Source organism: Manacus candei, unplaced genomic scaffold, assembly GCF_025592945.1.
Source record: "Manacus candei isolate 608988 ecotype Guabito, Panama unplaced genomic scaffold, ASM2559294v1 h1tg000037l, whole genome shotgun sequence".
Taxonomy (NCBI): Eukaryota; Metazoa; Chordata; class Aves; order Passeriformes; family Pipridae; genus Manacus; species Manacus candei.
Window position 1 is genome coordinate 4,730,307 of NW_026138085.1, and position 16,025 is coordinate 4,746,331.

Consider the following 16,025-nt stretch of genomic DNA (forward strand, 5'->3'; position numbering starts at 1 on the left):
GGTAAGGTATTTCTAGTACACTGATTAACTAGATCTGACATCACATCTTGGACCTGTTTATTATTCTTTTTTCAAAGAACTACCCACATACGTGCACAAATGTACTACATGGTGTGTGATGAGAGAAGCATAAGGAAGCACCATCACCTTTTGCAGCACTTTCAAGCACTGTTAGTGACACCGTGTTATTCAAATAGGCATCTTGGATTTTCACTCAAGTTTTAAAGAGACAGATGTCTGAAACATAACAGAACACTCCAAACTGGACTAAAGGATTTCTGTTATAAAATGCTCACATTAGAGGTGGGGGGGGAGAAAAGAAAAACGGAAGCCACTCACAAATTTTATTATAAAAAATCTATCACAAATAAAATGCTGGACTGAGCAGATCACACAAATTCTGTATATCAAGGGGAAAAATGTAAGTCTGACAGTATGCCAAATTCTTGTAATTTGCATATTTTATACTTCAAATCCTCAGAAGTCCAACTCATTTTTCCTGTCTAGTTGTTTTCTAAGGGAAATCATTCTCGCTTGTAACCTTCAAGCTGACACAAGCAGTAACTGTGTCTGAACCAAAATGATTCTTTCATTCTCACTGATAAATGTATAGTTTGTGCATCTACTTCTTAAGTCACCGGGTATCTCTTTCAAAGGCAGGGTGAGGTGGGGGAGCAGCCCAGCAGCAGCAATCAATGGACTAATGGCCCCTAATCAGTCCCAGGGACCAAGGCTAACACAGCCACAGGAACTCTGCAGGCTCGGTCCTCACTCCGAGGGTGATCATCGCTGCTCATTTAAATCACGTGAAGCTCCAACAACAGAGCTGAACAAAAATAACCCCTGTGTACAGTGAAAGGCACGGCGAAAATCCACAAGTGGTAGGAACCCATAAATAAATAAAAAACAGGTTTCATCCCACAAGTCCTATGTATATTATGGAACTAATTTATTGCTACATTTCTCTGCTGTATCAAGCACGGTATTAAGCACTTTTGAATGACAGCTTGATTCCTCAAACAGGGAAAGCTCCACATGGCACTGCCCCTTGTGCCCTGGTGTGCCCACCATCGTGTGCCACGACAGCAGCTGTGACAGCTCCCTTTTCTGGACACCATGAAGCTTGTAATGATGTAAAATAAACCAGTTTAAAAGTTGCATTTAAGCTAATTTATTATTATTTTTTTTTAATTTTCTTTTGTCCTGGGACAGCACAGCCAAAGCAGAGGTTGCTGTGTCCCTAAGGCAGGCTGCCTGCCTTCCACCCAGCCAGGAGCTCTGGATAACACCTGAACAACTTGCCAACAGCACTCCAACACTTTCCAGTATTTTAACTTTGCACAGCCAGCAACATCACAGAAGCATTTTGTAACATATCTCAATTAAATACATAAATAATATATAACCCCACAGGGGCAATAGGAGAGTGGTGATACAGTTGGACAAATGGGAGGCAGGAAAATGTGTGAGAAGCACAATCAGATGGGTCAGAACAAGAGCTGTAGAACAGGCAGCAAAGATGTCCAGAGGAACATGGTCAAAAAGAAGATATGCTGGGAGCAAACAAGATCTTTTTTGGGGAGGAGGACAAGCAGCAGAAAAACACTGAGGAACAGTGAGGACAAACAGGGAAGGTACAGTTCCTCACCTTGGTTCCAAGATAAATATTTTGAGACCATCAGAACAAATTACATCAGGTTTGCAACCATTTCCCAGGCTGGGCAACGCTTCTTTGTGCACAAATAAACAGAGCATGGACTACACTTTGGTAGACTCAGCACTGCTAGAGTTGTGCAGGTTTATTCTGGGTTCCATACCTACAGTCATCACATTTTTGTAGCCTTGCCATAAATTCACAATTTCTGTGTGTGCAAATCAGAATTTTCCTTCATTTTTATTGATAAATCATAATAATGAAGTTATTTTCTTATTATTTATCAAAACCCTTCTTGAAATACCACTGGTATTATTAAATTAAAGCTAAAACAGACTTGCAGAACCAAGTTTTTGTTTCTAAATCTTGCAGAATTCCTTTGAATGTTTATATCTACTAAACTTGATTACAACCTATTGTGCTTACACAAACATTGTAACAGCTCAGAGAGTTGTGGAATTCAACCTGCCTTTCACGAGTAAGTAAAACAGACCTTGAAAAATTAGATAAACTGCAATGAGGAGTATATATTTAATTACAGAGGGTCTTTGTTTTGGGGGGACAGGCTTATCTGTGAACCTCATATTGGCAGTTCCAACACACATTCTCTTTTCCTGCTGCTACCTTTTCTTGCAGCTCATTTGTTAGAACAGGTTTTACTGTGTTTCTATTCTAATGCAAAAATTATTAACTAACCAAATGATAAATGCATACACAATTGCATTTTAAGCATGAATGAGTCATATATGAACTCACATATGGAATCTGAAACAGAAATTATCATAATGTGAGGTGTTTTGGTCCAGCATCTGCTCTTGGAGACATGTCTCATTGCTCTGGAAGTCTGTAGGGCTTTTATTAAGTAACAGATTTTTTTTTTTCATAGTTACAGAATTCCTGTCAGAAACATACAACTTCAGTCCATACTTCTATATGTCAGTTGATTACTTGGAGCTTTAAGAGTCCCTCTGGTTCTTTATTCCTCAGAGGAATCCCCAGGAGGTGTAACTGCATTGCCCTGCCCCACCCACAGCCCACCCTGCCCAGGAGGACCTGAGGGACAGCACGGGCTGATGCTGGGCTTCTGAACAGCCACTCTGTTACTCTTGATTATTTTATGTCAGGGCATCCTAATATCCCTATAAATACAGTTTTGCTCAGCTGACACAGTTCAGATCTCTCCCAGGTGCATGTGCTACAGTCCTGTCTGTTGGTTTAGAACCAAGCCCTGACAGTGTGTCTTTGGGTCTGCTTCTACATTAATTTCAAAGTCACTATCTTTTTTCTCTTCTCTCTCCTTGTGCTAGTTTGTACATCTTTATAATACCTTCTGATTAATTTATCACATAGTAAAGATTTTAAAAAATCATTATCCTTTTGATCTAAAAATCCTTATATTTCATCTTTAATACGTTCTTTTGAGAGGATCTTTCTGGAGAAGTTGCCACATACGTTCTACTCCTCTGAGACAGAACAGCAAAGCTCAAGAAATACTTCAAATCACATTTAAAAAGGTTTGGAAAGTTTTTGTTTGTTAAAAAACCCCATTTCTCTCAAGCTAAGAAAAAATGAGAGTATATTACTGTACATATGGCACAAGAAGACTAACAAAAAGGAAATACATGAAACCAATATTTGAAACAGTGTCAAAATTTATCACCACAGAAGTGATCTGAAGCATTTTTAACATGACATTACTTCATGAACTAGACTCAAATAAGGAGGGGGAAAAAGTCAAGGAAAGAAAAATACTGATTTCTGCAGTTCGTTTTTCTAAGAAGATCATTATTTCTGTAAGATGATCTGTTCCTCCATTTGTTTTAAGCCATGCAAAGAATTCATCAGACGTAGGAAAAGTGAATAACCCTCACTTTGCACATTAATACTGTAATACTCTGCTTTATAAAGAGTGCTTTTAAGCCATCACGTGTCAAACAAAGCTAGGAGATTATCTGGAACCACATTAAAGCTCAAGGCACTATGTTATATTAGACAAAAAAATGTAGGAAGGTGGAATAAATGGTCTTTCAGACAAAGAGCAGCAAATGGCATAATATTTTTACCAAGACTGAAAACAATGGGGGGGGGGAAGATGGTGGAAAAAAAAAAAAAGTAAAAAAAGAAGAAAAAAAAAAAACCCTTTAGTATAAAATATCAGAGGACTGACCAAAACCAGAAGCATACAGCTGCCTGTTCTACCTCCATTACACTTCACCATGTAGAATTATTTATCTTAGTGATACTACTGTGAAGTCCTCAGAATTCTGTCCAAATCCTCCCCCTCACCTCCAGCCTTCAAGCTGAACTGCTGCAGTGCTGACTGCCCACAGAGTGTTTTCTCAGGATCTTTAGAAAAACAGCTGGACTGACAATAAGACTGAAAACACTGATTATTAATGTCTGCCCACTGTGGTTATAGGTCAGTCTCCTAACATTTATCATTGGTCTCCTATTTATCCTTTTTTTTAAAATTAAAAAAATAGTAATTCATAATTTTAATCACATCAGACTGCCTTCATCTGTCCTGCTATCTAGGGAAGCAAAATGTAATTAATTAATTCAAAAAACCCAAAAACATAGGAGAACTTCAGCTTTAAATTAATAGAAACATTCATTTGAAAAGATTAGATGGCATTCTGTCACCTCTGAGAGCTGATACTGTGCTCCATTATGAACTGAGTGTCCTTACTTCTTTAAAAGGACATTTAGTCCACAAATAGAGAGTCTACAGGGGACAGGAGAGTGAGTCTTGATTGCAACAGAGGACAGGCTGGGAGCGTGATCCAATCCTGAAATGTAGGACTAAACTGAATATGGGTACCCATCTTCAGATACTCTTGGGGGAAGTCAAATTATAGGTTAAGAAATAAAGTATCTGAAAGAATTAAATCTGGCTAAGTATCACAACAGAAGTGGTCTTGAAGTATGCAGTAATTATCCAGAAAATTAGAACTGGCAAATGAATCTGGATGATTGAGACTCAAGGAGTCTTTGAGCAGCTGCCCAGGGATATATTGACAGGACTGGGCACATAAGGTTGATTATTTCACTATTTAATGCTTAAAATGTAGAGAACTCTGCAAAAGAAGAGAACTAACTGATTTACAGATATTATTAGCTTTAGAAATAACAATGAAATGCATCAAATATTTGTATCCCCTTCACAGAACTATAACACAAGCATTCAATTCCTTGCAAACTTGTGGCACTCACCCACACATTAATCCTCCAAGGCCAATTTGCCACAGTAAAAGAAATATTACAGTGAACACCAGCCTTTATGTATAGATAAAAACAATCAAAAGTTCTCCTCTGTATTGCTATAACATGCTTTTGAAAGCCAGCACACACACATGCCTAATAAAGACATTTTTGATGGCAGTTTACTACTTCCTTGCACTGGTGTGATGTTTCCTGAAGCCTCCTTGGACTCCTCTTTCCTTTGTGCCTCACGTCCCACTACTTGTTCTCACCCACTTGTCTTTCCAGGGTGCAGATCCCAGTCTTAGCCTTGCCCTAATCCTTCCCACCCCACACTTTCTGTCCACTGCACTGTAAAACTGTAAACTAGCACAAGTGTTAGTGATGTCCTGTTTTACTGAGCAATAAGAAGTTGAAATAGAAAAAAAAAAAATTCTACAAAAGACAAACTCCACTCTGTTAAGCAATTATAGCCATTCCCTTGTTTTGTCTTTATTCACACTGTGTAATATAGCTTAAGGCTATAGCATTATGTGAGAGATACAAAAATAGCATACAACTCCTTAAAATAATTCTCCTCTTAAAGAAAACCGGAAAGAGGAGTAACTTCACTGTAATTCATCTCATTTCAAGTTTACTAAATATAAGTGTTCTGTGGAAAACTGATAAACCCATTTATCTGCTACCACACAAGAAAAAAATAAAAAAATAAAATTCCCCCAGGAATCACGATTACTCATTTCTTACAGCTCAGCATCTGAGGAAACAGAAGCTATATTTTCACTCTTGAACGCTAATTTGATGTTGAGAAAAGTCCCTTAACCATTTGTGTGAAAAAATCCAACTGCTACCTTTCAATATTTCTGAATGACAGTCGTGGCTCTGAGCAAACAAATGATGCTCACATATTGTGCCTTGCCTACAGGCATGTTGCTGCAATTGGATGATATTATGCCTTCTTACAAGATGGTATCTCAGTTTCAATAGGGTAAAACATGCCAAGGAAATTGTGGTTTCCATGGGCACCTTGAACTTCCAGGCAAATACAATTCCATCAACTCGATGATGATGATGTTCTCCATATAAGCAAAACACCACCGAAAAGCCTGAATGACTTGAACAGTCAGCAATTATTGAGGTGTTTATAACAACTTCAAACCCCACAAAAGTCATCCTCTACACTGAATAGTTGCCCAGCTGCAAGATCTGACCCAGAGAGATGTTATTTGAAGGCCTTCAATGATACCAGCACGGTTCTTAATAAAATAAAAATTAAAAACTACTAAAACTACTTCTTCCATCTCAGCCTATAGGAAAACAAGCTTGATAAGTTCCTATTTTTATTTCATTTACTTGCATTGCATATTTAGGAGCCCAGAGAAAATACCAAAGGATGGAAAGTATAACTGTGAGTTTGTATTGCATTTAAATAGTCTGCTGTGCTCTGGGAATGAACTGTGATACATTCCAGGAATCAACTACATTTGTTAGAGTCTGGCTCGTGTAAATCTCTCTCTCAGATCCCATTCCCTGACCACAGATGGACAACACCACAGACTCATGGAACAGATAGTACATGCTAAGGCTCTTACACATGTTAAAATTAGGGCAAATGCCTTGAGGAGCCAGCACAGAATATGCCAGCAACTTACTCTGTAGTAGCTACACCTTCTTCTGTAACTTCATTCACAGATAAAACTGCCTGTTCCTCTGCCCCTGGTGTTGTTCTGCTGCACAGCACTAAGGATCTAGAAACTTGTGGAGATTTTCAAGGTAAGAAATAAGTTTTTACACAACTCCAGTGTAAGTGGTGTTAATTAAAAGTATTCATGTAACAAACCCAAGCAGACAAGAAGGAAACAGCCCCTTTTTAGGACGTGGTTGTTCCAACTACTGTTTTCACCTACATTACTCTGCTGCCAGTTGTGTAAATTATTCTCCATAAGGCCACTTTTCTTGCCATTGCTTTACACAACCAAAGGAAGAGGTACTGTACAGAAGCAGCACCTCTTCCAAAAGTCAGTGGTTTTAGCACAAGAATGTGGAAGATCACAGCAATGGCACCCTCTGGTGACAAACAGTAACACATAATGAGGTCAATTATTCAGCCTGGGAAAACATTTAAAGCTACTTCTTCATGTAAATCTGTTACATGGAAAGGATTCCTACTGCAAGCTGCAAAAGGCAGGGGGTCAGCTTTAAGAACAAGGATAACCAGCCTTCAACAGCAGGTAGAGGAAAGGTTAAGGAAAAGACAAGTTTTTCAAAATACTTCCATCTCCCCAGTATCACATATTTCTTTCATAGGTTTAGTCTAACCTGATGTTCTTTAACCATCAGATAGACAAACTATAAATTGAAAAAAATGGTCCTCTACTTTTATCATAGATAGCATTTCATGTTCACACGTAGTTAAGATTTCAGCATGGTCTCTGTAGTGCTACCAACAGCTTCTGAGATGTTAAAGAACATTGATGAGAGGTCTGTGAGCCAAAGACTGAACGGGTAAGTGGTTTGAAAGTGGACAAACAGCTGCTCCTAAAAAAGTCTCTCATTTGATTTGAGAGGCAGAGCTTCAGCCTTCCTGAAGCACTGCCAATCATCCCCACAGCTTCTGACAGGAACAATGGCACAGAGTCAGCAATTTCTAATGCTACGAAAAGACTGAACAAATAGATAAAAGTACTTCCCTTATCAATGCCAAGGAAGGAGACTTTCATAGAATGCATAAAAGCTTAAGTTAAGTATAAAGTTGTCTTTAACCTGTGTGAAACAGGATGAAATTAAAAGCAAAGAAAACAGTTGATTTCCATGCTGCTCCTGCAGTATCTGACAGAAGCCAATTCTGCCAGAAAGTCAAGTCAAAAAAAGACTTTATAGGTAAAACATAAAAATCAGACTTATGAATTAGATATTCTCTTCTCTGATCTAAGGAACAGAACTTAGGAAACATCTTTATAATGTACTACTGAAGAACTAAGTGAAAAAAAGTTGTACAATAAAAGACTAACATAATAATAATCTCTCTGGAAACTCATTAGTTATGGGATAATTTAATTTTCAACAGTCTGTTTATTCTAATATATCCATATAAAATCTTTGGCACCAGAAGAGCTAAGGGATCATTTCCTATCCATTTTCTAACTGAAGATGAATTCTTTCCTACCTGAGTAGAATGTTACACTTCAACATCATGTTAACAATCAATTCAAATACACTGTCTTTGAAAAGCTGACAGGTTCCTTGAAAAGAACAGTGTGCAGAGTGTAAACAAAAAGCATATCCCATGAAATATTTAGAAACAGTAATGATACTTAAACAGCCTTACACGTGTGACAATAGGTATTCACTGCACTACCAGAGCTGATCACACTCAGGCTGAGCTTCATAAATGAAGGATTGACTAGAAAAAACAGAATGTACCTTCACCCAATTATGCACTAATCACTGAAGTATGCAAATCTTTGTAATTGGGAAGATTATTAAGAGTGGGATATGATACATGAGGAAAGGTGCCAGAAGGCTAAAAAGGTACCTTGACAAATTTCAAGAAAGCTTTCGGTAAAACTTCACAGCATTTTGCAAGGCAAGAAAACATAAATTCACTGTATGGATTCCTGTGGTCTGTGCTGCAGTTTACAAGGGAAATGTGAAATACACAGGTTTTTGTTTCATCATAACAAATTTTGTTAAACACCACGTACACGCAAACCTGCCTGGGAAGGTTTTATTGCTCATCAGCCACTCACTATACACATTTAGTACCAAGCTGGATTGACTTTATCTGATACACATCTCTGTTACAGAAAAGAATAAAAAGGCATTATTCTAACTCAGTTATGCTTTGAACAAAGGCACTGCCATTTCCTTACCTGGGTGACCTATATCATCTAAGTTTGCTTTTCTAATACTAATAATTGACAAACTGAATAATGTGTTATAATAGAGTTCTTGTTCAACATAGTTTCATCATTTCACTCAACTAGATGGAAAGGCTCATCATTAAAACACTAATTGAAAAATCTTGTGGTTATTTTGAGAGTTTTTTTTTTTAAAAAAGCTCTCCATGTTGTGACCTTCACGCAATGATGTAGATACAGCTGCAGGCAAAAACTCTTTCCCTATGAATTCAGGAAAAAGGAAGATCCCAGCTAGCCTCAGCAGTTTATGAACCCAGCTGCTTCATTTTTCTCCTGATAGCCTTAATTCACCAGCCCATTTTTCTGTTTTCCCCAGTTTCCTGCCTAAATACTGGACTTAATTTCCTAGGTCTCAATTCCTGGTTGCCTTGTTTCGTGCAGTTATATGGAGGGCAATCACATAATCCAAAAAAAAACACCATGAAGAGACAGACTGGAAAACAGGATACAGCTTCAGCCAGGCTCTCAGAGGGGATATGGACAAAAAGCCCGATGAGGGCTGCCAGAGTATGGCACTGGTCTGAAATCACTGACACCTCAGGGGCAATGAAAAATTATAGAGACACTGAAACCCTGCCTGAAATGAATGGGCAAGAACCCTCCTCACCCTTCATAAGAGGCTGTTTTGTTTTGCAGTGTTTTGGTTGGGATTTGTTTGGTTGTTTGGGGTTTTTTTTTAACATTTCATCCATTTCTTCTATATTCAGGAGGTCTAGAGACACATGTATCTCTGGGAGGATGAAACCCAGGATCCTGATGGACATCTCTCAGATCAGCACTGAACTGAGGGGAAGATCTAATGGCTGCCAAAGTGCTGAAAGCCACCTACAAGCAACTGAAGGTCAAGATGTTGTTGGGTTGTTTTTACCCTTTTAGGCCACCTAAGCAGACCTTTCACCCTTGTCACTTTTCCAGCCTCAGTCTCCAGAATATCATCAAACACTGTGTTCCAGACAGTATCTATTGAGCTCTTTCAACATACCAGTGTCTGCAGCACTACTTCACCACATCATCCTGCCAACCTACACTTCAGTGTTGCTGGGTTCTACTAAAATTGAAACAAACTTTTAAGCTCTTAAATACTGTCATTCCATATTCCTGTCTTCCACGAGGCTTTAAAGTTTACCAGTACTACCTATCTACTTTTTGTCCTTAACCCCATCATCTACATCCCTCTACACTGAATGCATAAGCCATTTACCTGGACAAAATTGAGTTGATGTGTAGTTAAGTCTTTAAAAGTCATCCCTGCTAGTCAATTCCCTCATTAGGAAACCACTTCCTATCAGAAGTGCCCTCAGGTTTTGAGAGCACATCAAAATTGGATCCACTTAAGCAACCGAGCTTTGATACTGTGCTTAATGACTTTCTAAATTTGTCATTTACAAAGTACTTTACAAGCCTTCCTAAAGCAGAGATGAAGCTGCCCATGCAGGAGCAAACCTCCCCAGCTCTCCTCCTTCAGGAGTCTGGGTGACGTGTGACGTACACGGTGCCATTTCCCGAGTATATGACATTTCATTTCAATCTCACCACTTCCTCAGGACCATCTGGCCACCTTCTCAGCTATGAACAGATCGTACAACTGTGGCAGCTCTTCCCCTCTCCTCTTTCAGATCTGTCCCTCCTGTCATTTCCAAGCTACCTGGGTCGCTCTGGGAGAGAAACGTTTTCCCAGGCAGCAGCACCAGCTGAAATCAGCACTTCACTGTGACACACATAGTGATTCTACAGCTTCCCTGCTGCTTCTTGTACACAAAACATTGCTATTCTGTCTCAAAATTATAAAGGTAGATTGTATTTTCCCCCCCACTTGAGCACTACACAGATCTGCTCCAACTGCATCACCAACTGCATCTAAACAGCCCATATTTCCCATTGCTGAAAGTGAGCATTTCTTAGTGGGAAACTTTAGGAAGCAAGCTTAATCTGCCACTTTTTTAACCCAAACAGAAATCTGGAACCAGGAACATTCAAACCTACTTTCAAACTGGTCTTGCCATTCAGAGACATTCGCATGCACATGAAAAACCCAAAATATTCCCAAGAGTAGAATCACAGTTTCACCATAATCCTTCCTGCAAATTATGAAGTGTTAAAGAGAAAGCTGGAAAAAAAAAAGTTTGAAGTAATAAAATATTGAGAACAACATGTCAAAATTACAACAGTAAAAACAAGAAAATAAACTCCTTGGCTGTCATCTGTCTGGTGCCTTTTTGTAAACTCCTCTGACACAAAAATATAATTTTTTCTATTGTAAGTCTGTTGTTCAACATCCTAAGAAAAGCCCAGATTATACTGCTCATATAATTGAAGCAATGATAAAATGTGAGGTCAGTTTAAATTATGAAGTGATTTTTCTGTTTTAAGATTCATTTTAGAAATTAGTGTATGAAATGACCATTGAAAGCTTCATAGCAAGGAAAAAATAGAGAGAATATAATTTCCCCAAGACACCCTTTTTTTTTCTCCTTCTCTGACACACAAATGTAAAACAGGAACACCTCAAGTGTTTGGTATTATAATATCAATGCAGAAATCTCATTATAAACATTTTCTTTTCTGTCACATTCTACCAGTCATATTACCTATCCATTATACACAATAATGTTATCAATACAAAAAATGTCAAGGTGAAAACCTTCTCAAAAAAACCCCAAAAAGTCACAACACCATTCCAGATGTTTTCTCTTTCACAACAGAGGAATGAACACGATCTAGATTTACATCAAAAGCCCTCCTTCTGGATTCACTCTGAGCCTACTAGTTCCTTTTAGCACTCTGAAATATTACCAAGACCTGCTCTGAGTTCACGTGTTACTTTTCCTTTCTCCTTTCCTCTACGTAGGATTATCTTTTCTCTTCTCTATTATTGGTCTGTTCAGCTTTTCACTCCCATCTGCCTAATGTCAGTTGAATTTAATCGCCTCCCTAATAGCCTGGAACTGGTCATTCAATAATAGTGAAGCCAGGAAAAGAGAAGATTGCAGTTCTGCTGCAAAAGGATTCTGCACATAAATGCTCCTTTAATTATGATCACTCTGTTTTCATGGATTTTTAAATTTACCTTAATTTACCATGTTTTATATTTTTGAGAAGAACATAATTTTTAATTCAACTTTTTAAAAAAAAGGAAAACCTCTTCTCTTTTTTAAAAAAGAGGATGAAAAAAAAGCACTGGAAGCCTGAAAGGGTACTTGTTTCAAGGTCACTCCCTAAATATAACCACCACCTAAGCTTTACTCTGGAGATAGAAATACTGTAGGCTTAAGAAAGAACATGACAACTGATGAAAAAGCTACTTTTTGAAAGTTTTCCAGAATGTTTTGGAATAAACTGTTCCAGGATTTAATAAAAGAAAAAAAAAAAAAGGAACTGTGGTATATCCCCTATACTCCTCAGCTGTGGGTCCCCACAGGTAATTCTCTCTACAAAGCTGGCACATGAAATGAGAGGTGTCCTGTATTTCTAACTGACTTTTTATATTTGTACAAGAAAAAAAAGAGTATTTTACTTAAATAAACTCAAATACATCATGTTGAATAAAAATTTGGTGCCAGATTTGTGTTACATATTCACATTGACTTGTCTAAAGAACTTGAGATGATCAGATCGCGACAGTAGGAAAAGTTGCGAGATATGAGAAGAATTTAGAGCCTAATCAGATTTCTGAAAATAAAAGTGTTGTTTTTCAAATGTCAATAAGGTGTTTTGTCAGGAAGAATTGCAGTGTATCAAGTAAAACATGGAATTTAATGAGTTTCCATTATTTCAATTTATCTATAAGCATTTCAGACCTGCTAGTATTTCAAGGTTCACAGCATTCTAGTTTATGATAAAATTAAATCATACTAAATCTACAAGTGCAGAAAATGGTCACAAGCTTTGTGAATGGATTTGAATGGGAACAAAATCATATTGCCAGAGCAATTTTTAGAAATTAGGCCTCCTCTGTGCTACTTGGAGATGTGCTAAAAATGACAAAACAGATTTAATAACACCAAAAAAAAGTGTTGGTCGTCTTGTTTGGGTTTTTTTAAATGCAGTGCTAGGAATTATGATAGCCTCTCAATATTAAAAAAAAAAAATCATCTTTTGGAGTTGAACTACTGTTTCATAACACAACACTTGACCTGTATCAGGGAAAGAGCCTTAACAGTACTTTAAATAAAGTCAGGGGTCTATGCATCATGAGTTCCCTCAAATATTGCTGGGGATAAATTGGTAAAGTCCCATTCTAAGCAATGCCTCGTTTTATGCTGGTATCCTGCAAATCTCAAACCATATCAGAGTGCAAATTTCTCTTGAAATATAGATTCTTGTTACTTCCTCTCCAGACAAACACCTGGCAGGTTATTGATCTGCTTCTGAAGGACAGAGTGTTTATTATGTAGGAAACCACTGCTGGGCACAGGCGTGAGAAATTAATGATGGTTTTGTAAGTGCCCACACTGTGGTGCTGAACCAGTGGGGCAACTGTCAATCTATATGATAATGCATCCCAAAACTTCATGAAATCAGCCATGTGAAGAAGCATCGATTTTTGAGCTAACCAGGGTACGTGAGAGAGTAAGGCTAGAAAGTTTCCTGAAGTTAACACCTCTGTGAATATAACAGTTGCTTCTGACTTGTGTGGTGGTTTTTTTCAAACAACCAAACACAGAGAAACTTTGCCAAGTAAAAACGAATGCCACATACTGGCTTGTTTCTTGCTTGCTACCTGATTATGTTCTTCTTTCTCCTGTTAACATCACTGTTAGAAAAATTACCTATTCAAAATGGATTCACTGCACTGGATTTCTAATTACTTAATAATTCACTTATTATAAGGATGAAATTGAAAAACAAGCAAACAGACCCATTCTTTCATCAATATCTGCGACAATTTGTATAAAAGTAGGTCCTGAAATCACATTTCCTTAGACAAAAGGTGTGTGGCACACTGCTGCCACTGAAATGGAGACAACCACCTTCAGAGAAGTGAATTTCAGCTACAGAATTGAAACCCAATCATTCCATAATGCCAGAATTCTATTAGTCAGGTTTTCTATTTGAAATTACGCTCAGTAGCCTTACCAAAAGTGTACTAAAAATCAGTGGAAGTTGTCATATTTTCTGTGAATGGTACCATTAAAAAGAAAAAAGGAAAAATCAAATAATCAGTCACTTATTCCTTTTAAAACATGGGCTTTCTTGTACAAACCATTAATAGTAAATGCACGTTCCCTCCCTGGTTTTGATGAAGAAATGTATCCTGCTACTACAGGAGATAGTACTTGAAGATTCAATTTAAATAAAAAAAAAAAAAAAGGACTGCTGTTACAAACAAAATCAATGGCACTTTTCTGAACTTCTTTCTATCAATATATAAACTGTAATTTGTTTTTTTCCTTGTTTGCTTTGACAAGCAGTTGCTTGTTTTTTTAGTGCCTGGCACACCAGCTTTGTTGAAACCCAGACAACTGTCAGTAAGTACAGGGAGGAGCCCAAAACAAACACCTACAAAAATCCTCTCCTGAGAGGCGCCCAAAATGTATCAAACTGAATTTTATCACAAGTAATATGCTTAGCAGAGAGTTGCCTTCATGAGCTGGTGTCAGCTGCTGGAACAGTTGCTCTGAGGGTGTGATGTTAGGGAGGTTCCTCTTCACCTCCTCAGAAAGGCAAGAATCAAAACCTTTCGTTTCTATTTTAACTAAGCTGAGTTTGCACCTTCCTCGCTCCACAGGATGGAAGGCAAAAATCACACAGATCCCTTTTTACTATTTTCCCTCTTTAGTTCTTGAAACATATGTAAGTGCAGAAAACACCCCAGCTAAAAACTTTAAGGTGATACATATGAAGAACCTGAATCAAGTGACTGCTGAGCTGTTTTGTCCCAAGTGAGTGGTGCACTGCCAAGAATTAATTTCTGTGACCTTAATAAACCACACCAAGCAGAAGTGTTCTGCCCCAAACTGATCTATAGGTTTGTTTTCTAAAAGTCCCCCAATACCAATATGCAAACAGCAAAGTAATTCTTTTACAACTTCAAAAACATGAAAAAAATACATCAAATTAAATCTGATTGTTACGAATTAGCATCACTGTTCCAGCTACCAGCACACTGTCGATTATTAATATTACTTCAAGCTGTGTAGAAAAATCACATATGAGAAACTGTTTCTCTTAAGAAATTTCTTTCTGCTTCTCATCATTAAGTTTAATTTAATATACTCCGAAGCACAAACTTGTGTGAAGGACCACGGTGCAAAAAGCAAATTGTAAGATCAAACATGATATAAATCATATGATGCATCTGTGAGCTTCCTGATACTGATGGCTAAAAAAAAAACTACATTAAAAAGCAGCTTTAGTCAAACTGAGAAAGTGAAAATACCACCTTTAAAAGAAGACTTGAGTGTTTTTAAGTATGACCACGTTCTCCCACGTGTACATTAGAAATGCATTTTAGAATCAGGCCCTACCGTTCTCCTCGTCTGACTTGTTCTCGTTGTCGGAGTCGGTGAGGGTGAGAGCTGAGTTTTCACGACTTGACAGCCCAGAACTGCGCCTGGATTTGATCCCTCTTCCCCACAGCCTGATGGCATGTTCCGGAGACATCCCCCCCTCCGTGTCCGAGTCGGCATCGGAGCCCGTGCTCAAGGAATAGCCTTGGTGGAGTATTCCTATGTCTGAGCAGTAGCCGCTGCGATGGGGAGAGGGCTCACAGATCCCTAGTTCTGCAAGGGTGAAGTTTGTTCCTGGAAGGGTAACAAAAAAAAAAAAGAAATTCATTAATTTAAACCCCAGGGGATTTATTTTAAGCTTTAAATTAACAGACCTTTTTAATTTCACTTAATTATGCTGGACTCGATGATCCTTGTGGGTCCCTTCCAACTCAGACTATTCTGTGAAATCTGTGACATCTCTGGTCTAGCAAAACTTAACCTCAAACACAGTAAATGCAGCTAAAATGGACAAATATACAAATATACAGAACAAAGGTAGGAAAGGTCTCCAAATTTTAAGTTCCTATTTTGGCCCCAAATAACTAATCACTGAGGTGTGTGATTAACATAAACCTCGCAACAAGTGTTAATGAGATGACCTGCTTTGCTATGCATCTAACCTTGTATTTGTAGGAGCAGAGCATGAGTTTTGAAGCTGTGCATTTGATTACTAGAAGAGAGGAAATTTTTCTCTGTAAAGCTCATTTGCTCATCCACAAGCCTTCCACAGACACAGGGAAAAAACACAAACCCATGAAA

General features: G+C 38.0%; 1 protein-coding gene across 2 annotated transcripts in view; it reads right to left on the reverse strand.

The window, feature by feature from the left end:
- TENM2 (teneurin transmembrane protein 2) overlaps positions 1–16,025 on the reverse strand; it is a 1,665,603-nt gene that overhangs the window by 435,964 nt on the left and 1,213,614 nt on the right. For both annotated transcript variants that reach the window (XM_051794292.1, XM_051794291.1), the window contains one exon: positions 15,243–15,518. In XM_051794292.1, coding sequence (XP_051650252.1) covers positions 15,243–15,518 — 276 coding nt within the window. The remainder of the gene's footprint in view (positions 1–15,242; positions 15,519–16,025) is intronic.